The sequence below is a fragment of the Pristiophorus japonicus genome, chromosome 11 (genome assembly GCF_044704955.1).
Source record: "Pristiophorus japonicus isolate sPriJap1 chromosome 11, sPriJap1.hap1, whole genome shotgun sequence".
Taxonomy (NCBI): domain Eukaryota; kingdom Metazoa; phylum Chordata; class Chondrichthyes; family Pristiophoridae; genus Pristiophorus; species Pristiophorus japonicus.
In genome coordinates, this window is record NC_091987.1 from 205,144,789 (window position 1) to 205,170,436 (window position 25,648).

Below are 25,648 nucleotides of genomic sequence, written 5' to 3' on the forward strand. Positions count from 1 at the left end.
TGGAGTACAAATACACAAATCGCTTTAAGTTCGACACAGGTTAGCAAGGCCATTTTTTTAAAAAAAGCAAACCAAGCACTAGGGTTTATTTCTAGAGGTTTAGAATTGAAAGGTGGGGGAGTTATGCTAAACCTGTATCGAACCTTGGTACAGTTCTGGTCGCCATATTATAAAAAGGATATCGAGACACTGGAGAGGGTGCAGAGAAGATTTACAAGGATGAGACCAGAAATGCGAGGGTATACATGATCAGGAAAGGATGAACAGGTTGGGTCTCTTTTTTTTTTCTCTCTCTCGAAAAAAGGCGGCTGAGGAGTGACCTAATAGAGGTCTTTAAAATTATGAAAGGTTTTGATAGAGTGGATACAGCGAGAGTGTTTCCACTTGTGGGGAAGAGCATAACTAGAGGCCATCAATATAAGATAGTCATCAAGCAATCCAATAGGGAATTCAGAAGAAACTTCTTTACCCAGAGAGTGGTGAGAATGTGGAACTCACTGCCACAGGGAGTGGTTGAAGCGAATAGTGTCGATGCATTTAAGGGGAGGCTAGACAAGCATATGAGGGAGAAGGGAATAGAGGGTTATACTGATAGATTTAGATGAGGAAAGACACTGGAGGGAGGCTCGAATGGAGCATAAACACCGGCTTGGACTGAATGGCCTGTTTCTGCGCTGTGTATCCTATGTAATCACACTGTGAGGGTAAGCGTCTGAGCCAGTGGTGGCATGAAGCAATGGTCAGTTTGTTGTACATTTTGTTTTGAAAAAAAACAACTCACATTTTGTGCTCTGTTGAGATAAGTTGCAGATTGCGCCACACAAGTTGACAGCTGGTTCGCCAGCTTCCATCAACGCACGGTGAAGAGCAGTGGCAGCTAAATATAAGAACATCAGATGGAGGGACATAGTCGCAGTTTATTTTTGGTGCAAAGCCTGGGCTCTGTGTATCAGCTCTGGAGTACCGACAAAAACAAATCTGTGCTTCTCTTCGTTTGTGCACATGTTCCGTATCCCCTGCTCTAATTTATTAATGGGCCTCAAAGTATTTGAGAAGAATCCATAGCTATGTTGGATGTTTATTATTCATTTCACGATTTAAGAACTTTTCAAGTGAGCAACTCCAAAACTCTTGCCTTTAACTTTGAAAGATCAATTTTTTTTATTGATTCACAGGATGTGGAATAGCATTTATTGCCCTTCCCTAATTGCCCTTGAGAAGGTGGTGGTTAGCAGCTCTAGTGGTGAAGGTGCTCCCATATTTGTCTACACTTTATTAGGATCGATGCTTAAATTGCCTTAAAGTAAAGCAGTGATGTCTAGTTTGCAAAAATGGCTTAGTCTATCTTTTCAATAACAAGACAGAACACCAGAAAGTTGGTCCTTTGCTATGTAGTCATTATTCTCATTGGTGGGGGTAATGATATGAAACCCTTGCATTGAGACCTATACTGTCCCTTACACAAGAACATACGAAATAGGAGCAGGATTAGGCCATACAGCCCCCTCGAGCCTGCTCCACCATTTAATACGATCATGGCTGATCCAATCACGGACTCAGGTCCACTTCCCTGCCCACTCTCCATAACCCCTTATTCCCTTATCAGTTAAGAAACTGTCTATCTCTGTCTTAAATCCATTCAATGTCCCGGCTTCCACAGCACACTGAGGCAGCGAATTCCACAGATTTACAACCCTCAGAGAAGAAATTCCTCCTTATCTCAGTTTTAAATGGGCGGCCCCTTATTTTAAGATTATGCCCCTTAGTTCTAGTCTCCCCCATCAGTGGAAACATCCTCTGTATCCATTTGTCAAGCCCCCTCATAATCTTATACATTTTGATAAGATCACCTCTTATTCTTCTGAATTCCAATGAGTAGAGGCCCAACCTACTCAACCTTTCCTCATAAGTCAACCTCCTCATCTCCAGAATCAACCTAGTGAACCTTCTAGGACCTGCCTCCAGAGCAAGTATATCCTTTCTTAAATATGGAAACCAAAACTGCACGCAGTATTCCAGGTGTGGCCTCCCCAATACCCTGTATAACTGTAGCAAAACTTCCCTGCTTTTATACTCCATCCTTCAAATGCACCTCCCAGCTATCAGCATGGGAATAGCAGTAATCATGATTAGCCACATGATAATGACCTGATAATGAACTTCTGTCATTGGCCCACAATTTGCTGGTAAAATCACAGCGAGTTTAATGCGCACACCGCTATTCAAGTGTAAATTGCTCAGTAACTTGTGGTGAGAAAGAGATACTCCGTGAGTTAACAAATCGCCACAGATTGCTGGACAATTTGCCGTTAGCCTCGCGAAAAACGGCAAGTCGCCATCAACCTGCCCGTGAATTTCAAGAAAATGCTATATTTGCGCCTTAAATACGAATTAAACTCATCGCAGATAGCTAGGGCTGGTATTTAACAACGTAAGGATACTTTTAATGACAAGATTTATGTTCCTGCAATGCCACTCAATTTCTCTGTCCCAGAAAGGGAATAATTGAATCTGAGGAGTCTCACTCCTGCAGGTAGCAAATTGTTCTTGCAGGCTTTAAAATATCTCTCTCTCTCTCTCTCTCTCTCTCTCTCTCAATCCAATCTTTCTTTCCCTTGCTTTACTTCTCTCTCTACCTAATTTGACTCTAATTCACCCTATTTCCTTCTCTGTCGTTGCTCTGTTTCTTTCTCTATCCTTAAATCTCATTGGTTCGGGTGATGCACTGTTGGTCTCATCGCTCGCCAATGTCCCAAATGTCCCGTTAAGCTCTCTGCCCCATTATCAGCTCGCACTTCCAGCAAATTGTGGCGCATTTTCTGCAGCGGGACAAAATCGAACTAACTTGGCCACCAATGGTCCTTTTAAGCTGTGGCACATCACTCTGGAGCTTCATGGGACGATAAATAGGCCACGTGGCCCCTTAAAGGGGCCGTGCACCCAAAAATTCAAGCAAACATTGCTAGGTCGCCGCAAGATGCCCCACTCCAGCAAAATCTGGGCCATTGACCGTGAACCGTTGCCCATATAGTTAAGATGGTGCAGTACTAATGCTGTACCTTCTAATATTAGAAGTACATTTCGTAGTAATAAACCCAAACTGTGCATTTTTAAAACACATACTAAACAAATCTGGGGTGAACATCTTCTAACATCATTTTCTCCATATTGAGGCTAAATATTGGAATCTAGAAATTTGGATACTAGTCTGAATGAGCCTCTGAGTTGCAGAATCCTTGATCCAGTAGTGTTGACTGTGGACTGCACCTTCAGTAGTCTTTTTGTGTTATTAACTTCGCTGTATTTCTGTGACACTTTTGAAATATTTTCCACTTGTGCCAGCACCAGGCACTCTCGAGCCAGGTATAGAGAGCCAGGCGCAGTGTAAAACCTGTCTTCTCTGTCCCAATGAGGTAGATTTTTGGACTATCGGGGAATCGAGGGATATGGGGATAATGCGGGGAAAGTGGAGTTGAGATCGAAGATCAGCCATGATCTTATTGAATGGGCTCGAGGGGCCCTATGGCCAACTCCTGCTCCTAATATTTGTGTAATTTCAGAGGAACACCACAGTATGAGTCTTTCATTTCACACATCATCCCAAATAGGGATCGATGAGCACCCATTGCTTTAAAAATGTAAACGTGCGTGAGAAGACTCTCTGGCTTTTGGCCAGCCAAAGCACAATCTTGACCACCAGCGAGTGTGGTTGAGCAGAGAACTTGGATTGTTGCGGTGTGCTAACCAGTGGCTTTGTAATGTCTTGCAGGTACCTATTTCACACACGAAGCCAAAGGAGCTGATGATGCAGCAGATGCCGACACTGCCATTATCAATGCAGAGGGTGGACAGAACAACTCTGATGAAAAGAAAGAGTACTTCATCTAAATAAAGTGTAGCTACACTGAGGTGTCCAACTGTAGATGTACTTGCAGTTGATTTTTAGCATGGTGGTCACGATTGAGATGCGTATGCACACTCGGGTGGGTGGGGGGGTTAGGGGCTGGGGGGGGAAAGGTGTTCATTGAGTTCAATGCGTTCCACAGTTTGACACCTCTGTAAATGCCTAGCCAGGCTTGGACTTAGTTTAGTTCTCTCATTTGCAGAAAACTCCGTGCCTTGTTTTCCCTGCAAACGCTCCAGCCTTTGAATTGCCATTTGGAAGCTCCATGGACTTACAAGCTCACTTTCATTTCGACACTTAAAAGTAATTTTGTTAACGCGCTCTCTCTTGTCTGTGAGGGGCGAGCCGGTGTGGCAGTTCAATTTCCGCAGAGGGACTTGGATCGAGCATTTTTCTGCAAGTGAGGCTTCTTGTGGCGAGATCGACTCTCTAATTTCATTCTCTATATATAGACTGTATGATGTAGGGTACCTCAAACTGTCTGGCTGTGTTCTGGGCAACTGACAGAGTTTTCAACAACAACCCTAACCAGACCTGACAGCTGAGATCTGTGCCTTCCAGCAAATGGACAGTTTTGAGTTATCACGGTACGAACACACTTTGTTCCAGACAGCTCTTGTTTCAAAAGATCTCATCAGTCTTTCCCAATTGGCCTTACTTCTCACTAATTTGTTTGCCAAAAACTTGAAAGCTATCCACATTCATGATGCCCTGTCAGCAAGGTTATTGCTCTCCCCCCTCTCCACCCCCCCAAAAGAGGCAAGATGAGCACTGCTGGAACAAATGTTAAATGTTACATGTTGAAGTCTGGATTCACACAGTACAGTTTGGCTCATAGACACTAGCATGATTTAAAAAGGCATATCCCTTTGTTCATCGTGCATGGTTTATACTGGAGACCCTCTTCTAAACAACCACTACTTACATGGACCGTGTGCATAGATCTCTTTTTAAAGAGCAGTGTTTTTTTTTTATCAGTGATGCAAGTGGTTAGTCCTTGTGCCATTGTATAATGCTATTCGTATTCTATTTAAAGATTTAATTAAAATTGATCAAACACTGTACAGGAGGCTGTAGTATTTAATGGAAGTTCTGTGTGTATCCTGCATTTTACATTCATTCTGTGTGTCTGCATCAAAAAGGGATAGTGCCTCTTTAAAGAAGAGTGAAAGCTGCCTTAAAATATTACCTTTTTGTGTTCAGCATAAACATTTTCAAAACTTTTCATTTTGTAGAGGAGAGCATTTTCTGTCCGAAGCGTATTGTTACTGCTTTAAATTAAAATTGTAGGCAAATTCTGCAAATGGCCTTTCACAGTTTTGAGGTAAAACTTTTAGGCAGTTGTTAAAATGATTACCACCTAAACTGTTGAGCTAAATTGTAGGTGAAGGTTAATGAGTATTAACTTATTGATGGAAAGCAAAATCTCTTCTCCCGATTTCCATAAGGTACATGGCCCAATTCTGACATGACATAGCTTTATCTGAACAATGTTCATTTTAGGTTATTTTTTCCGTTTTGTTTGAGATTTCTTGTTTTGAGCAGATGTTACAAAGTGCGAAACACTATCATATCTTTAGGAGCAGGATGGGGGAGGGTGAGTGAGCCTCGGTGTCTTTACCGGAACCTGTGGATCCGTTGGAATTGGGCCACTCAAGGGGTCAACAAGGGAAGAAAGGATTGGGTACAGAGGGACGTTATAATTGGACAGTTGTGTTTTAAAGTTAGCGAAGTCTTATTGAGGCTCTTCCGGTTCCAAGAAAAAGGTTGAGCTGCTTAAGTACAATGAAATGTATACTTGATGACAAATGCTCCGTTCTCTACACAGTTGCGTAAGGAAAAGGTCACCCTAGCAGTGAAGGGACTGTGGTAACATACTCAAGTGATTTAATGTGTCTCGTCGCTATTTTCAAGTATAGTTTCTCCAATCATTTGCAGTAAATTCCACCCCCACCCCCCCCCCCCCCACCACCACCCCCCCCCCACCACCACTACCCCCCCCACCACCACCACCCCCCCCCACCACCACCACTCCTTTAGTTTGAATTGTACTAGAGTGTAGCAGTGTTACTGAAGTAGGCCTAAAGAAATAAAAGTTAAACACATTTGTCATGTCTCAGGAATATGTGTTCTGATAGGCTTTTGCATCTCGGGCAGAATGCAAAGAAAATGCCCCCCACACATTGAAAAAAAACGTGGCAAATTCCGAGTTTTTAGTTGTACATGTTTTTGTGTGAACCCTCTTTATTTTTTTTCTCTCAAATGCAGTGCACTGTTTTAATTGTAATAATTGTATTACTTTGTATAGTTAGTTCAAAATGAATTGGGGTTTTGTCACGTGCGAAACAAGTATTGTGCAAAATTGGTTTTAAAAAAAAAACTTAACAAAGTTGAAGATTCTTGCTGTGTTACATGCCCATTAGGTTTGATCTTTAGGCACTAAAGCTGTTTGCTTAGATCATTTCTTATTTCTGGTGTACATGGGCAAATTTGTGTATTGATAGAATCTCTCATATGTTCCCACACATTTTTTTTGTATCAGTTCATGTATGCCATTTTTACAGGAAAAAAAATACAAAAACTACTGAAGCGTTCTTGTCTTCTTAATAAAAAAAAGTTAAATGTTCCAAATTTCTGATTTGGTTTTGCGGTGTAATTATCGTCTATGGTTTGCCTGGGTGATTCTTTTTGTTTTCATCAGAATGAGGGATGTCGGTGCCGGGAGACGGAATATTTTGTCCACGTTGAGATCCGGAGTGAACTCTGTCATGTGTTTTTAACCCTCACTTTCAGAAGCTCACGGCCCGTCGACCTGTTTTGTGGTCTTTTATTTTCCACGCCTGAAATCCTTGTGCCTTTTTAAGCACGGTTCAGGTGATTAAAGCTTTTGCATCTTTCTTCAATCTCTTAACCCTTTCGGAACAATGACAATCATTCTGCATCGGGCGCAAAAAATAGCGATTTTTAAATTTGCAAATGCGTAGCACCTCTGGAACACTCCAGAATGTTTCACGACCAATGAATCACTTCTGAAGTGTCTTCGCTGTTCTTGACGCAAATGCGTCAGCCAATTTACGCACAGCAAGGGCTAGGAAATATCATCATCATAGGTAGTCCCTCGAAATTGAGGAAGACTTACTTCCACTTCAAAAGTCAGTTCTCAGGTGACTGTACACTCCAATATGGGAATTACAGTCTCTGTCACAGGTGGGGCAGACAGTGGTTGAAGGAAAGGGTGGGTGGGACTGGTTTGCTGCACGCCCCTTCCGTTGTCTACGCTTGGTTTCTGCATGCTCTCGGCGACGAGACTCCAGGTGCTCAGCGCCCTCCCGGATGCTCTTCCTCCACTTTGGGTGGTCTTTGGCCAGGGACTCCCAGGTGCCGGTGAGGATGTTGCATTTTATCAGGGAGGCTTTCAGGGTGTCCTGGAAGCGTTTCCTCTGCCCACCTGGGGCTCGCTTGCTGTGTCGAAGGTCCACATAGAGCGCTTGCTCAGGGAGTCTCGTGTCGGGCATGTGGGTCACAATGAACAAGCAGGTGAATGACGAGGTGATCTGTTGTTTTTGTGGTTTCGATGCGACCGAGAGTAAGATGCACGGAGCACTATTGGTGTAAAAGTTGCAAGTCGACACGGTCATCTTTCACATGATTGGTTCCATACAACAATCTGAAAAATAAAGAGATGGTGTTCAACACTTTACATTTTTGAAAAATATTCAATTACCAATAAAATTGTGAAACTGTCCATGTTTTTTTAAGTTTCAGATTGTTGGTAACTTTCTTATTTAAGAATCCAAATTCTCTTCACTATTTATGTATAGATAGCCATTGGGCTAGACAAACATCTGTCTAGACACTGGATGGAATGCATTGGCCTGGGTTTTATGAGACCAAGCTGTGTTCGCCGTCATTGGCCCTCAGAATGACCCAGCACGATCCGGGTTTCCGTTTGCACCGCACATGCTGGAAAACTCACAACTTGCGATCTGTCACGGTTGGGTTATATGCCCGGCGACTGCCCATGAAACTCTTACACCTGGTAAAAGCAGACGTAGAGCCCAGTGTAAGGGTGAAAATGAATGTTAATTTAACATTTTAAAATGAAAAAACATTTTGAATTAGTTCATGTAAATTTTGGACTGGATTAAAATGTTTTATTGATCAAAAAATTTAATTTTTATTTTAAATGCTTTATCAAAGGGACTTTAAATTAATTTTGCATGTGGGAATATGTATTTTTAGTGGAGTTGTTAATTATTTCTTCATTTGGGGATTTCTCAAGCTTATGAGGGATCCCCCTTTCTAATTGGTTGAAAAGAAAGACTGACTTACATTTATATAGCGCCTTTCACGATCACCGGACGTCTCAAACCGCTTTACAGCCAATGTTTTGGAATGTAGTCACTATTGTGGGAAATGCAACAGCCAACTTGCGCACAGCAAACTCTCAAAGTTTTTTTTTGTTATGTTGATTGAGGGATAAATATTGGCCAGGACACTGGGGATAACTCCCCTGCTCCTCTTCGAAATAGTGCCATGGGATCTTTTACGTCCACCTGAGAGAGCAGACGGGGCCTCGGTTTAACATCTCATCCGAAAGATGACACCTCTGTCTGTTCAGCACTGCACTGGAGTTTCAGCCTAGATTTATGTGCTCAAGTTCCTGGAGTGGGACTTGAACCCCCAACCTTCTGACTTGGAGAAGAGTGTGCTGCCCACAGAACCACGGCTGGCCTGGGTTCCGAACCGCCTGTGTCCCTTACACAGGCATACGCCTGGAGGCCCAGGACTGGAAACTTGGGAACCACCAGGTCCTTTGGTATTTTTCTCCGGATTGGAGGCGTACTCCGGAGGTTCGCCTCTCAGCGGCAAATTTCGCCCCATTATGTAGAAAGAGCAGACTCGTTCGAGCCAGCGTTGGCCGTTCCCATCTGACTGGGAAACACCCAGGCTAAAAAAGTGCTTTCAGAATATAATAATTGAAATTTCAACGTGAACTCATTATCCTCCTGACATTAGGTGGTGCTGTTGCTCCTCCAAGCGCCATCTTCCAAAACCATTCCGCCTAAAGATGGAAGCTCCATTTTGATTGTAACTTAGTAACAAGTTAAACCTAATAAATTTGTGACTGCTGACTGGTTGCTAAAGTTCGGCTGTTGACTCGACACTTGGTGAAGCCACTCTAAGGGACAATCTGTAACAATGGAGATCAGATTATAATTGGCTGGGTTTCCCCAAGAAGACAAAAGAAAATAACTCAAAGTTACACACCACCTAATAGAAAGACTTGCATTTATATATACACTTTTCACAACCTCAGGACATCCCAAAGGACTTTACAGGCGATGAAGTACTTTTGAAGTATAGTCACTGTTGTAATGGCATCGCGGCAGCCAACTTGCTCTCAGCATGTCACACAAACAGCAATGTGATAATGACCTGATAATCTGTGTTTGTGATGTTGATTGGCCAGCATTCCCTCAGCACTGCACTGGATTGTCAGCGTAGACTTTTTGCTCAAATCCCTGAAGTGGGGCTTGAACTGTACGGAAACATAAGAAATAGGAGCAGGAGTAGCCACCTGGCCCCTCGAGCCTGCTCCGCCATTTAATAAGATCACGGCTGATTTGATCATGGACTCAGCTCCACTTCCCTGCCCGTTCCCCATAACTCTTTACTCCCTTATTGCTCAAAAATCTGTCTATCTCCACCTTAAATATATTCAATGACCCAGCCTCCACAGCTCTCTGGGGCAGAGAATTTGAAAGATTCACAACCCTCTGAGAGAAGAAATTACTCATCTCAGTTTTAAATGAGCGGCCCCTTATTCTAAGACTATGTCTCCTAGTTTTAGTTTTCCCTATGAGTGGAAATATCCTCTCTGCACCTGCCTTGTCGAGCCCCCTCATTATCTTAATTCATTATTCAATAAGATCACCTCTCATTCTTCTGAACTCAGGTTGAGTAACACCTTCATAAGTCACCCCTCTCATCTCCAGAATGAACCTTGTGAACCTTCTCTAAACAACCTCCAATGCAAGTATATCCTTCCTTAAATACAGAGACCAAAACTGTACGCAGTAATCCAGGTGTGGCCTCACCAATACCCTGTACAGTTGTAGCAGGACTGCTCTGCTTTTATACTCTATCCCTCTTGCAATACAGGCCAACATTTCATTTGCCTTCCTGATTAATTGCTGTACCTGCATACGAACTTTTTGTGTTTCAATCACAAGGGCCCTGGGTCTCTCTTGACTGCAGCACTTTGCAATTTTTCTCCATTTAAATTATAATTTGCTTTTCTATTATTTCTGCCAAAGTGGATAACCTCACATTTTCCCACATTTATACTCCACCTGTCAAATTTTTGCCCACTCACTTAGCCTGTCTATATCACTTTGCAGATTTTTTGTGTCCTCCTCACAATCTGCTTTCCCACCTATCTTTATATCATCAGCAAACTTGGCTAGATTACGGTCCTTTCATGCAAGTCATTAATATAGATTGTAAATAGTTGAGGACCCAGCTGATGGAGGAGCAGGAGATGAGGTACAATGACAGGGTAACACGTGATGGCCATGAGCAGATACATCAAAAGAGGACAACAGCAGATTGTGTGGGAGGGGAGACAAAGAGAAGACTACAACACCATTAGGGGAACAGGTGAAAGGTTATATCTCCACACTTTTACATTGAGTTCTCCTGCCACACCATGCCTTGGCCAAACTCCTTTCTCTACCACCTCCCCATCCCACCCCCACGATCTGAAACTTGCCTACAGCTCTGACCAGATCCCACCTGGATACTGCCCGTAATTTCTTGCTAACCAGTCCCTCACCGCTCAGAGAGAAAACCCAAAGACCATCATCATAGGCAGTCCCTCGAAATCGAGGAAGACTTGTTTCCATTCTAAAAGTGAGTTCTCAGGTGACTGTACAGTCCAATAGGGGAATTACAGTCTTTGTCACAAGTGGGACAGTCAGTCGTTGAAGGAAAGTATGGGTTTGGAGTCTGGTTTGCCACACGCTCCTTCCGCTGCCTGCGCTTGCTTTCTGCATGCTCTCGGCGATGAGACTCGAGGTGGTCAGCGTCCTCCCGGATCCTCTTCCTCCACTTAGGCCAGGGAGTCCCAGGTGTCGGTGGGAATATTACACTTTATCAAGGAGGCTTTGAGGGTGTCCTTGAAACATTTCCTCTGTCCACCTGGGATAACAAAAAGAACAACACACAATAGAAAAGACAGGAACTGAACAATACACAACCACGATCGAACCTGAAAAGAAGACAAAGAGACACAGAAGCTAAACATAGAAAAGATCACGAAACAGGTAAGACGGACAGAATACCCAGCGACTTACTGTGCGCAATGTTCTTGGCAATCCACTAATTAGAAGAATAATTAAGCAGCTTATCCATAATTCTCTGGGCATCATTGACCAAAGGCCAGGAAGAAACTAATAAAAATATTTCATCAGAGTTGGTGACCAACTGCAATAAAAGAAAGACTTGCATTTATATAGCACCTTTGACTCCATCAGGACGTCCCAAAGCGCTTTACAACCAATTAAGTCATTTTGCAGTGTAGTTACTGTCGTAGTGCAGGAAGCAATTTGCACATAGCAAGCTCCGACAACAGCAATTGCAAATGACCACATAATCTGTTTTAGTGACACTGACGGTGGGGCGCTCTCAATACCGCACTGAAAGTTTCAACCTGGATTATTTTTGCTCAAGTCTCTGGCGTGGGACTTGACCCCACAACCTTCTGACTCAGAGGCAAGGGCGCTACAACCACAACCTGTATTTATATAGCACTTTTAACAAACATCCCAAGGTGTTTCACAGGAGTATTATGAGATGAAAAAATTTGATACCGAGCCGCACAAGTAGAAATTAGCACAGGTGACCAAAAGCTTGGTCAAAGAGGTAGGTTTTACGGAGCGTCTTAAAGGAGGAAAGAGGCAGAGAGGTTTAGGCAGGGAGTTCCAGAGCTTAGGGCTGAGGCAACAGAAGGCACAACCACCGATGGTTGAGCGATTATAATCAGGGATGCTCAAGCGGGCAGAATTAGAGGAGCGCAGACATCTCCGGGGGATGGCAGCAAGAGGAGATTACAGAGATTGGGAGGGGCGAGACGGTGGAGGGATTTGAAAATAAGGATGAGAATTTTGAAATCGAGGCGATGCTTAACTGGAAGCCAATGTAGGCCCACTGAGTCACGGCTGAGTGAGGATGGGAAAAGATGAACTCCTGTTTTGGAATAGATAGATTTCTAGAAACAAAACGCATCACGAGGTATGGGGAGAAAGTGGGAATATGGTGTTGAGATAGAGGATCTGCCATGATCATATTGAATGGCGGTGCAGACTCGAAGGGACGAATGGCCTACTACTGCTATTTTCTATGTTTCTAAAAAGCATACCATATAGTTTCAAGGTAAATGAGGGATGGCAGGGAAACATTTAACCAATCAGTCCACCTGACTAGTGGGAACCGTGGAAGTAAAGGGTTCAGGGTTGGATAGCATTAATTAAAATGATCACAGTTGCCGTGCATGCTTGAATTCAGTAGCAGATATTCCAAAATCAACCTAGCTTTGACTAATGAAGTTCAGTCCAACTTATACTGCATCATGAAACTGTGTTATCCTTGTCGCCATATTATAAAAAGGTTATCGAGACACCCAAAGGGCGCAGGGAAGAGTTACAAGGGTGATATCAGGTATACCCTCGTATTTCTATCAGGAAAGGATGAACAGGCTGGGTCTCTTTTCTCTTGAAAAGAGACGGCCAAGGGGTGACATAATAGAGGTCTTTAAAATGATGGAAGGTTTTGGTAGAATGGATACAGAGAGAGTGTTTCCACTTGTCAGGAAGAGCATAGCTAGAGGCCATCAATATAAGACAATCACCAAAAATCCAATAGGGAATTGAGCAAGAATGTCTGTACTCGGAGAGTGATGAGAATGTGGAACTCACTACCACAGGGAGTGGTTGAAGCAAATAGTATAGATGCATTTAAAGGAAGGCTAAATAAGCATATGATGGAGAAGGGAATAGAGGGTTGTGCTGATCGAGTTAATGAGGAAAGACGGGAAGAGGCTGGAGTGCAGCGTAATCGCCTGCATGGACTAATTGGGCCAAATGGCATGTTTCTGTGCCCTATATCCCATGTAATATAATTAAGTGAAGGCCATGTTCCCAGCAGAGAACATTCATCAAGTAATCTCGTGCTTTATAGCAAAAGCAGTTCTGTCCAATTCAAATATCTGTTTCATTAACAATTTACTGATTCATGGGGCATGAGCTTTGGATTTTTGGGGTAAACAATTGTGCCTCAAGCTGAGAGATGTGCGTAATTGGAAACGGAACAATTTTCCCTTTTTGTGTGCCTTGAATCACATTTTTTTGATTCAAATAGTCCCCATATACCATGGGCCAAATTCAGAATGAACTCTCTTTTAATTTACCCCAATGATGTGCCATAACGTAAACTTCAGAAGACAAAACTATTCCACCAGTGAACCTTATTCCATTTCACACTGCCCATCGTTTAGATCTCTGAGGTTGCTCATTTAGTGTTACTGAATTCTGGCCAGTTTCTTTTTTACCTCATTACCATAAAGAACTTGGTTGATTGATGCTCACCAAACTCTCAACTTACTTTTTGGAATTTTTACAACCAACAGAGAGAGACTTCATCTCTTTATCACTAAAACCGATTATCTGGTCATCACATTGCTGTTTATGGGAGCTTGCTGAGCACAAATTGGCTGTCGCGTTTCCTATATTACAACAGTAACTGCACTCCAAAAGTACTTCATTGGCTGTAATGTGCTTTGAGATGTCCGGTGGTCATCAACGGCACTATGTAAAAATGCAAGTCTTTCTTTCGTAATCTGGGCTAGATAGTACCCCTAGTCCAAGAGATGGCAACGCCAATCAAATATCATTGTAACAGATCTTAACTATCTGGCAAAACTACCCTTGGATGACTTGTTGATTTTTCTTAAGATTACTTGTCAACTTGTAATTAGTATTGATGTCATATTGATTGTATATGCCTCACCTAATATTGCTGGTCATTATGGGCCTGAAATTGGTGGACATACTGCCCGTGTACCACCCAAAAATGCAAAATTGGTCAAAGTACAGCTACATACCGCCCGGCGGAAAATTTATCAGAGACCTGAGAGGTCGGATGGGGCCTCAGTTTAACCCACAACCTTCTCATCCTCTTTCTCTTTACCCACTGAGCCACAGCTGACAACATAACAGGAATTGTACTACACCCAGAGTGCAGCTTCCCTCGCCCCAGAAACCACGTGCTAAACCCAAATACGTTTCCTTGCTTCAAAAACTGGTCGCTGTGATTACACTGGTAGTATGGTGTTAAATGAGAGCTTTGTGGACAAGAGACCTCCTGCCAACATCCACCAAATCAGCACCTCTTCAGATTTCTTGGAAGCAATCCAATTAAAAAAACATATACCATTGAATACAACACAAGTGAAGCAGAAACTGTGGAAGCAGCTTGACAATAGAGACCACAAATGCTTAAATAATGTCAGGCAATAAGCTGAGGCAATGAGCTAGAATAGGGATAATTAGGGATGTTCTAGGAATACTATTGATGACATTGCAGGTTGATGGCAGGTTGAAGGGTACAACTGGACTCTTACTTGTTATATTGGATCTAAATTGCCAGTCATCAAGATTCTGAAAGCCTCTAGTGATTACCGTTAATTTAGCAAATAGGGATGGAGTAGAGATCAAGCCAAACATAGTATTGGGCACGTTACCAAGAGATGACGTCAACATGCCTTTCCTAAGACTGATTGGAACATGTTGTTCAATCTCCCTCGCATGGAAAATGTGGGAAGTGTATTGGCTTAGGAAAATGTGGGAATTGTATTGGCTTAGATGATGATAGCGAGGACCTCCATTGCTTGTTGGGCATCTGCCTCAACTTGGACAGGCCAGAATGGGCTGGAAAACACTTGTAAATTTAGACAGCAAAAAGATCCTGGAATAGACGCCCTTTAATTGGTAGGCTCAGGAATACTCTGGAGGGTGAGAAGGTTGAATTCTGCATGAGGGATGTTTATAAGTTCCTGTATGTGAAGGAAAGTGACTTGTGTACTCCAAACCTGACTGAATTCCAAGGTGTCATTCACCTTGGCCGCCTATGCATGTAAAGGTGTATGGGGCTCCAGAAGTTCATTGATATTGACTTCCAGTGGAATGTTCATGGATTGGGCAAAAATGAGGCATCCAATATAACCAGAAAGACTTGACATGATCTATCATGGGCCTGAGGAAGATAAAAAAGGACAGGCTTCATTTGTCCCCCAAATATCTGTGTTCTGATGCTTCACAAGCCTAGTGTAATGGTAGACAGAGAGAACAATGGTGTGTTTATTTGGTACTTTGCTGAACAACAGGACTACCCAAAGTACTTCATAGCCAATGAATTACTTAATGCTTTCTGAAATATTAGAGCCCAGGACAGACTCCTTTGAAACTTCTTGCCTAAAGAAATGAGGTTTCAGATTTTGAAAGCTTGTTTTGAAGAGAGTATTCTGACAGCAGAGATTTGAAAAACTCTCTGCTGGAAGAAGTGTGGCCCCACAGATTTCCAAATCAGGCATGCACACGCCTCTCTAAACTCCAGAGGCTGCTGGTGATCTGTAATAGCTTTAAACCACGTTCCATCATGAGCTGGGTTGCAGTGCCATGATTTTTCAAAAATGGTTCAAAAATTAGCCTTGCTGTCAGACATAACATGACATGTCTACGTGAACATGGTTGCTAACAGGGCCACTTTGCCTAAAAAGATGGAAAAATAATTTGAAGTCGAAATAACGAATGTAAATCAAGTGTTGAATATGCAACAAATGAGCAGCAACTATTTTCAGAACCACCAACCCATATCCTGTGACTGGTTACACAGAGTCAGATATTACTGGATGTACAATATTAACAGACTTCTCGTATAGATGCATGCAATTATCACAGAAATTCATTATCAAGCTGAAAGATATGTCAATAAATAGTCAAATTTGCTCTTTGTCTTTTAAGATTACCATGGCATAAAAGGATGCTGAGCCAACCCGCGGTATAACTGAGGTCTCAGTAATGTGACTGATGATTGGTTGGGAGGTCGCTAGTTAAGTCTGAGAGTTCCCAGTCACACTCAACTAACCTAGGTCATAGGTGTTGGCCAACTCTATTCTTTGTTTGCAGGTGCTGAAACATGCCCCATTGAAGGTGTCCAGAAATTTCTGTAGAAATCAATTGGGTCAGCATTGAAAGAAAGAATGACTTGGATTTATATAACACCTTTCATAACCACAGTATGTGTCAAAGCGCTTTACAGCCAATGAAGTACTTTTGCGAGTGTAGTCATTGTTTAATGTGAGAAACGCGGCAGTCAAATTGCACACAAGCAACTCCCATAAACAGCAATGTGATAATGACCAGGTAATCTGTTTTGTAATTGAAGGATAAATATTGGCTAGGACACCAGGGATAACTTTCCATCTCTTCTTCGAAATAGTGCCATTGGATCTTGAGACAACAGACAGGGCCTCGGTTTGAATGTCTTATCCAAATGACGGCACCTCCAACAGTGTAGCACTCCCTCAGCATTGCACTGGAGTGTCAGCCTAGATTTTGGTGCTCAAGTCCCTGGCGTGGGACTAGAGCCCACAACCTTCTGACTCCGAGACGAGAGTACTACCCACTGAGCCAAGCTGCCACAATGCGTGAGTAATAAGGGCAGAGGCTTGCAAAGGCTGAAACAGACCTGTGCAGACTAGTCTCTACCACCGTATTATGCTATTGTTTCTTTTTCAAAAGCCACATGGCAGCTGGTTTTTAGTTTTAAGTTTATTTTACTCAATGTAGAGGAATTTTTCAGCAGGCTTTAGTGGATTCCAATAGATGATAGGAGCTCTTATAGAACGGAGATTGGCAGTAACATCACACTCGGCAAATTATTGACTTCTCGACAAATTAATGACTTCTCAATGCTGAGACAATACAGCATTTGTCTGTTCATTAGCAGTTCTGTCCACATCTGCATGCAGTGATTTGGTTGCTGTTTGTGGTCTCAGATCAGGAGTTAACTACTCCATGGTAAGTGTAATTAGCGAGAGCAGCCTTACTTTCTACAATATCTAGTCATTAGTGAAGTGAAGACAGCAAGTGCGGTCAAACAGGCTTTCTTGGGGGGGATTCTGTAGGGAAGTTGCAATAAGATGACACCACTCGTGCATCTACTGAATCAATCAGTTGGATGGTAGCATAGTGGTAATGTTACTGGACCAATGAAAGTTGGCATGCAGGTACAGCAGGTAATGAAGAAGGCAAATGGCATGTTGGGCTTCATAGCAAGAGGATTTGTGTATAGGAACAGGAAGATCTACTGCAGTTATACAAGGCCTTGGTGAGGCCTCACCAGGAATATTGTGTTCAGTTTTGGTCTCCTAGTCTGAGGAGGGACGTTCTTGTTATTGAGGGTGTGCAGCGAAGGTTCACCAGACTGATTCCCGGGATGGTAGGACTGACATATGAAGAAAGACTGGATCATCTAGAATTTAGAAGAATGAGAGGGGATCTCATAAAATTCTGACAGGATTGGACAGGTTAAATGCAGGAAGAATGTTCCCGAAGTCCAGAACCAGGGGTCACAGTCTAAGGATAAGAGGGTAAGCCATTTAGGACCGAGATGAGGAGAAACTTCTTCACCCAGAGAGTGGTGAACCTGTGGAATTCTCCACCACAGAAAGTTGTTGAGGCCAGTTCATTAGATATATTCAAGAGGGAGTTAGATATGGCCCTTACGGTTAAAGGTATCAAGGGGTATAGAGAGATAGCAGGAATGGAGTACTGAATTTCCATGATCAGTCATGATCATATTGAATGGTGGTGCAGGCTCGAAGGGCCTAATGGCCTACTCCTGTGCCTATTTTCTAAGTTTCTATAGTTGTGTCCTTAATCAACTCGCAATATACAGAAGCAGGTGCATTTGAGGGGTGCAAGTGCCATCCACTGAGCCACAGCTGACATTTACAACAGTGACTCCACTCCAAAAGTTTTAGGCAGGGAGTTCCAGAGCTTGGGGCAATAAAAAGGCACGGCCACCAATGGTTGAGCGATTATTATCAGCGATGCTCAAGAGGGCAGAATTCGAGGAACCCAGATATCTCGGAGGGGGGAGGGGAGGAGATTACAGAGATAGGGAGGGGCGAGGTCATGGAGAGATTTGTAAACAAGCATGAGAATTTTGAAATCGAGGCGTTGCTTAACTGGAAGTCAATGTAGTTCAGCGAGCATATTCCCAAGAAGCTTTGGCCTGAAGCATGCAGGAGACTTTCAATCTGACAAAACATTTTTAATGATTAACTCTGAACAGTGCTACAGGTTTAAAGGGGTACCATGTTATGAAAAATTATTTCCGAAGGTTTTTTTCCCCAAGAGAACACAGTTCAGAGATGGGGATGAAGGGTGCGATCAGTGAATTTACCCCCATGATAATGTCACATTCATGGGGCAGAATGAGGCGTGACAACGTGATTTGCATAATCACTTCATTTATTGGCAAAGAAATGAAGAGAGCTTTGCCAAACAGTTCATCAGCAAGACAGTGGCCCTTTAAGATGCCATGTCAAGCCACACACAGTCAAGGGTCTTAAACAGCCTTCAAAGCGACCAGCAAATGTAGCATTATTACCGTTTTATTAATGTGCTATTCAATGCTGACATTAAGTCAAAGATTCTAAAGGAAGATTGTCTTAAAAGTCAGACACTGACTTTTAATATGCCTGATGGCAGCCAGAACCATATTCCCAACATAACTTTCTTTGAAGAGCGATACTTGCCGTACAATCCTCCAACATGCTGTGAACAGCAGTCAGCGAGACCCTAAGTCAGCAGTGTTGCAGTCTCAATGTCTAGACCTGTTTAAGCGGTATTAGCATTTACTGGAGGGTAAAATTGATCAGTAATTGGTTTTTGGTCATGAATCCAAATTTCAAAGCAGCTGGAAATGTCACATTGATGTCAGGCAAAAGAGTTTTAAAGCACTCCTAATGAGAGGAGCAGACAATTCAGCCTGGAATTACTTTGTTTAATTGTGTTATTGACTGGTTGATTCATAATTATTTCTAAAGACTCATTTTGGAGAAATTTACTACATGGTGATTTAGAAAGCGTCCAATGCTGCTGTATGTCAGGTTATCAGGACCTAACGGCACAGAAAATCCGATGCAGGTCTGCACCAACATATTCTCCACACACAGTCTTCCTGATCTCCACCGAGCTGTGAGAGGGGTCGATGCAGAACAAAGATCCAGGGGGTGAAATTGCTCTGCGCTCTGATTGGGGGCGGTAACCTTCGGAGGCCGGGACTTTTAGCGGCCGGCGTGGAAGTCCCGCCCCCACCACGGAATTGCGCTGACCGCCCCGAAAGGAAACGGAGGGCAACGCCCCGCTTCCTTTAGGGGTGGGTTCCGGGGCGCTACTGGGCTGAGGATTTTGACCCAGAGCTGTTGAAGGAACGACAATATATTTCCAAGTCGGGATGGTGTGTGACTTGTAGGAGAACTTGAAGGTGATGATGTTCCCATGTGCCTGCTGCCCTCATCCTTCTAAGTGGCAGAGGTGGCGGGTTTGGGAGGTACTGCCTCCAAAATCTATTTTGACCTTGCTTTGAGAGAGCTCCATTCATTTACCGCTCTGCCCTGTTTACACTCCATAACCAACCCTGCTATTAATACAGAGACCCTAAATTCAGATGCTTCAATGGATCCCATGGCCATAACCCAAGGGCACGTTTATAGATCCACCACAATGCACAGGTTGCTATCGGTCAGTTGGTTTACTCCATGAAATGCAGCCCACAGCGGCTGAGCCACAGGTCTGCGGTCAGTTGCACACTGGCAGTGTGAAAGCACCTTAAAGTAATGGGATTCTGAGTGGGCTTTCTGGCAGGTGGTTATCCAGTGCCAGTGGCCTGGGATCAGATCAGTCACGTGTACATTCAAGAAGAGATGAACTGGTCCGACTCGCCTGTCCAAAGTCAGACATGCTGCAGCCCATGTGTACGGTCGATTTCTCCACCCCCCGCACCCCGCTCTCCCCACGCTCCGCCACCCCACCACTCCCCCACCCCTCGTCATGCAATCTCCTGAGAGAGACAAAAAAACAGAGTCAAAACCCGGAGGACAATTTAAGAAAGAAATGAGAACGAGAGTCGTCAGGGAACCAAAAGAAAAGACAGAGTAGCTGAGAGAAAAAGAAAAACACTTTGAGTTTTTGAGGGAAATGGCTAAATCGATCGGAATGCACTCCACGCTGGGGCATGCCTTTGAGAGTCTGCCCAATGCAGGGAATTCTAGCATTGAGTATCCGCTGCAACTGCCCACTTGAGGGAAGCAAGCTTTTCATGAAGCTGTAATTTTAAATAATTGAAATAATATAAATATTTGATCCACTGAATCATGAAATGTCCTCCTATCTGGTGAATTACTGATCTGTGATGGAAACATAGAAACATAGAAAATAGGTGCAGGAGTAGGCCATTCGGCCCTTCGAGCCTGCACCACCATTCAATATGATTGTGGCTGATCATTCACTCAGTATCCCTTTCCTGCTTTCTCTCTACCCTTGATCCCTTTAGCCGTAAGGGCCATATTTAACTCCCTTTTGAATATATCTAACGAACTGGCCTCAACGACTTTCAATGGTAGAGAATTCCACAGGTTCACAATTCTCTGAGTGAAGAAGTTTCTCCTCATCTCGGTCCTAAATGGCTTACCCCCTTATCCTTAGACTGTGACCCCTGGTTCTGGACTTCGGGAACATTTTTCCTGCATCTAACCTGTCCAATCCTGTCAGAATTTTATATGTTTCTATGAGATCCCCTCTCATTCTTCTAAACTCCAGTGAATATAAGCCTAGTCGATCCAATCTATCTTCATATGTCAGTCCTGCCATCCCGGCAATCAGTCTGGTGAACCTTCGCTGCACTCCCTCAATAGCAAGAATGTCCTTCCTCAGATTAGGAGACCAAAACTGTACACAATATTCAAGGTGCGGCCTCACCAAGATTGCTTTACAATGTTGGGTGAAGATGCTAACTGCTGAAGAAAGTCTCATCTAATGCCTTTCACAAATCTCGCACCTGCTCATTTAATGTCTGCGTGTGGATAGAGGAGTATTGGGGAATATACTATATACAGAGCCATTGTGCAATTATAGGAGAGCAGTCATGATGTGAGGATATTGACCGTGTGCTATCTCCCAAGTCCCAGTTCCCCCTGCCTTCTCCTGCCCACATGCTGGCCCCAGCACCAATCCACTCCAGCTCCCGCCTGGGCTGATCTCTCGCTGTAAGTTAACTGGACCAGCCACATAAATACTTTGGTAACAAGAGCAGGTCAGAGGCTGGGTGTTCTGTGGCGAGTGTCTCAGCTCCTGAGTACCCAGGGCCTTTCCACCATCTACAAGGCACAAGTCAGAAGTGTAACTCCACTTTCAGCTCCTTCAACATTCAAGAAGCTCGACACCATCCAGGACTAAACAGCCCGCTTGATTGGCATCCCATCCACCACATTCACTCCCTCCACCACCGGCGCACCGTGGCTGCAGTGTGTACCATCTACAAGATACACTGCAGCAACTCGCCAAGGCTTCTTCGGCAGCACCTCCCAAACCCGCGACCTCTACCGCCTAGAAGGACGAGGGCAGCAGGCGTATGGGAGCACCATCAAGTCGCTCACCATCCTGAGTTGGAAATATATCGGCCGTTCCTTCATCGTCGCTCGGTCAAAATCCTGGAACTCCCTCCCTAACAGCACTTTGGGAGCACCTTCACCACACAGACTACAGCGGTTCAAGAAGGCGGCTCACCTCCACCTTCTCAAGGGCAATTAGGGATGGACAATAAATGCCGGCCTTGCCAGCGATGCCCACAACCCAGAATGAATAAAAAAATAAGTTTGGCAGAAACCATATGACCTGTTGTAAACGAACATTGCGCCATTGCTTCAAGGTCCTGGCGGGAAACTGGGAATTCGCGGCAGGAATTCTGCCCCAGGGTGACATCCCCATCCTGCTTTATTTTGGGATGACCCTCATGGCCAAAGAGCCCGCTGACGGTCAGTTTCTAGTGTTACAGGTGAAGAAAGCTGCAGGAGGGCTTGAAGAGACTGCATAAAATGACTGGAGGGTGAACACATGATCTTCAGTAACAGGCGTGGTGCTGTCATCCAATTTGATGGAAAGTAGATCTGGCAACACCATCTGTCTCATCCTGTACAGGAATCGATGGTTATAATTCAAAAATATAATGTGTAAACCATCAACCAGATGAAAGGTGCAATTGGAAATGTTCAATAATCTGATTCTTGGCCATGTCTCACTAACCCCTGGCTCATTTCCTTCCTGATCAATGATGTGATGTTCCCTCTCTTCCTTCAATTGTAACATTCTTATTTTCACTCGAAGCAAAGCTGAATAGTTTATCACCAAGTGTGAAAGATAGAAAGCGGATATTCCTGAACCACTTCAATCGTTAATCGGCTGGCCTGCCCTCCGTTGGGAACCTTGCCCCAATACTCATTCTTCACCTGAGCCTGGACACTGAGTGTCAGTGGGCCATGTACCGGGGGAGGGGAATTCTGTCTGCCACAGAGGTTACTGTCTAATGATTAGAATGGCAGCCCTGGCTGATTTCTCTCCTCCCTCGACTCCACTGCTGCTACACAAGGCAGAGCTGAAATCTTCTAACCCGAGGTTCCAACATGGGCTGATCCTGTCGAGATGTCACTCGGATTTCAACTAAGGGCATACCCTGTATACTGTAGGGGCCGAAATTCGGCAATGTCCCGTTTGGAGGCGGTAACCGAGGCGAGGCAGGACTTCCTGTGCCCAGTGCGGACTTCCTGCCCCGGTCGCGAAGTTGGTGTTACCGCCCCGGGGAGGAAATGGAGCGCAATGTCGGGCGCTCCACTTCCTCTTGGGGGGAGGGAGGGAAATGGCGGGGGGCAGAACCGGGGCGCCAACCGCCGGAACTTTCCAGCGCTGGTGGGAGCACAGGGCCCTCCCCTTCCGTTAAAGGGGAGGGCACGCTGCGAGCTCTGCAATTGGGGTGAGGGTTTGCCACCGGGGAGCGGGGTGCCGTGGCAGCTGCCCCGGCACGAAAGCGGAGTGCCGCGCTGCAACGTGGCGGCACGGAACACCGGCAAAATCGTCAACGCAAGGCCGCGTAAGTCGGCCATTGAAAAAAAAAATGGGGCCACGCACCTGCCCTTTAATTTTCACCCCGCGGGCGGAGTGCGGCCCGGGTTCGCGACCCGCGAGGCTGGCTCCAACATCCCTCACGGTTGCCTCACGGGGCGCCACCGAATTTCCGTTCCGGGGTGAAAACGGGTCGCTGCGTGCGGTGACGATCATTTGCTGTGCACATTTGTTTTTATGTACTTGCCTTTTTCGGCATGACCGCTTGCTAGGTCACATACTTGACAGGAAAATCCAACTGGAGCAGAGCCTGCTCTGCCCAGGATAGCCCAGTTTGACAGAAGGATGTGGGCTCCTCATTAACATCTACAAGAGATCTAATGACTTATTTTAAGCGGCTGTCAGGAAAGCCTGCACAATAACTCCAGCCAGTATGGGGTCAGATATATTTCAGGCGTCCTTGGTGAACGAGACACAAACCCGCATAATTGATATATTTTGCTTCCTCATTTTAAACCAACAGGGACCAATTTCTACCCTGAGTCTCTACAATCATCAGTATGCTTTCTTTAACCTCCTTATTAAACCCTCCAGATCTGAGTTTTAATAAGCACTAATTATTTCTACTTTGAAGTATTGTTAATCAGTTTATTCTCCCTACTTCGTCCCCTGTGCTCCTATAATCAATATGAGGCTTCATTTTATGTCCAGCTGACACCAAAGACACTATGGTCATTTGCACTGGAGAATCCCACGTCTTCCACAAATCTTAGATTCACACCAACTCTGGCATTCTTCCTAGCCACCTTTATGGCCCTCGGAATCAAGGCCGTTCCAGTCTCCCGGGGCTAGCTATCTTTTATTAATGGTTCAGCTTACACACTGAAGCAAGCATTGCCACAGGCACAAATTACTCTTCGTAATTTTATTACGTAATAATGTAAAGTAATTAAATGTTTGCTTCTGCTGAGCCTGGCTTCCCTTTCCTCCATTCTTTCTTCGAGATTCTGCTTCTTTGCTTTTACTTGTGACTAACTTATTCCTTAACAATTCCCTCCCTGCCTTTTCTGAAGGTGCTGATGCGTGCTGAGGTATGTTTCACTGGTATTTTGCCCCAAGAGGCCATTCCTTACGTGTGAGGCCACAGTGAGTATCAGCAGACTCTTTGACTGTGGAAGGCATCGCTCCTGAGTTTCTCTCACCCGAGTCTTGCAATTTTTTTCATGTGGGTAACATTTAGCAGATCAGAGAGGATGCATCAGCACCTAGCTTCCGAAACAGTATTTTAACCGATTACTAATTTGCACCCTTCTCCTGATCTCCCCTCCTCACCACTGGCGGGCCACTGCCATTTTGAGTTGAGTTAGGGCACGGTTCTCTGTCTGAAAACCCTTGACAAAACATTAACAGGCTGTGCACTTTTGATTGAATAGGATGTCCTAGAAAGAAAAACTTGCATTTATATAGCATCTTTCACGACCTCAGGAGCCGATGAAGTACTTTTTTTTTCGAGGGAAGTCACTGTTGTAATGTAAGAAACACGGCAGCCAACTCGTGCACAGCAAGCTCCCACAAACAGCGATGTGATAATGACCAGATAATCTGCTTTAGTGATGCTGATTTGGCCAGGACACCAGGGATAACTCCCCTGCTTTCCTTCAGAGTGCCATGGGATCGTTTTACACCCACCTGAGAGAGCAGATTTGGTCTAACAGCTCATCTGAAAAGACATCACCTCCGGTAGTGCAGCACTCCTTCAGTACTGCCCTGGAGTGTCAGCCAAGATTTATGTGCGCCAGTCACTGGAGTGGGACTTGAACCCACAACTGTAGGCATATTGCAAGGAGTGCCTGACTTTGAAAAAGGGTACGTGTACTCTGCTACTTGTCACAGTTTGACAGCAAAGAAATTTAGAGAAAAAAGCTCCAAAATCTATTACCCACTACTCAGACAGCAGGAGGACATAATGTGTTTCCACAGTGACAGCAGTCCTGTAAGCACAGTGTTGGATATATGATGATTCATTTTGTATAAAGAATGGATTGTGTACAGAAATGATTCCTGCAGTGTTTCAGGTGGATTGACTTGATTTGAGGTATGTTGAAAAAACTGTTAAATAAGAAACAATTTTGTTTGCAGCGGGGGAAAGGTGCACCAGACCAGGACAACATTCCTCAAAATGGAAAAGTAAAGGAGAAGTAGGGAGACAAATGGAAACCAGGGAGATAAACGTCACGGTATCCAATCACCATGGCAACACAGGTCCAAGTCCAGGACATCTCAACTCTAGCTTGCCCTAACACTGGATTACATTCTCCAAGTTAGCATTCCCGCCACAGAGTCACACTCAACAGGACGGTAATCTGACACGGAGATCGGCGCATGCATAATTTGTGTCTCGATCAACAACAATTTACAGTGCAGAGGGAGGCCATTCAGCCCATCATACCTGTGCTGGCTCTCTGAAAGAGCTATCTACTTAGACACAATTCTCACCCTT

At 44.3% G+C, this 25,648-nt stretch overlaps 1 protein-coding gene across 3 annotated transcripts in view; it reads left to right on the forward strand.

Moving 5' to 3' along the window:
- cadm1a (cell adhesion molecule 1a) overlaps positions 1–6,489 on the forward strand; it is a 432,536-nt gene extending 426,047 nt beyond the window's left edge. For all 3 annotated transcript variants that reach the window (XM_070894428.1, XM_070894430.1, XM_070894429.1), the window contains one exon: positions 3,770–6,489. In XM_070894428.1, the coding sequence (XP_070750529.1) occupies positions 3,770–3,888 (119 nt within the window). In that variant the 3' untranslated portion in view covers positions 3,889–6,489. The remainder of the gene's footprint in view (positions 1–3,769) is intronic.
- The last annotated feature ends 19,159 nt before the right edge of the window (positions 6,490–25,648 follow it).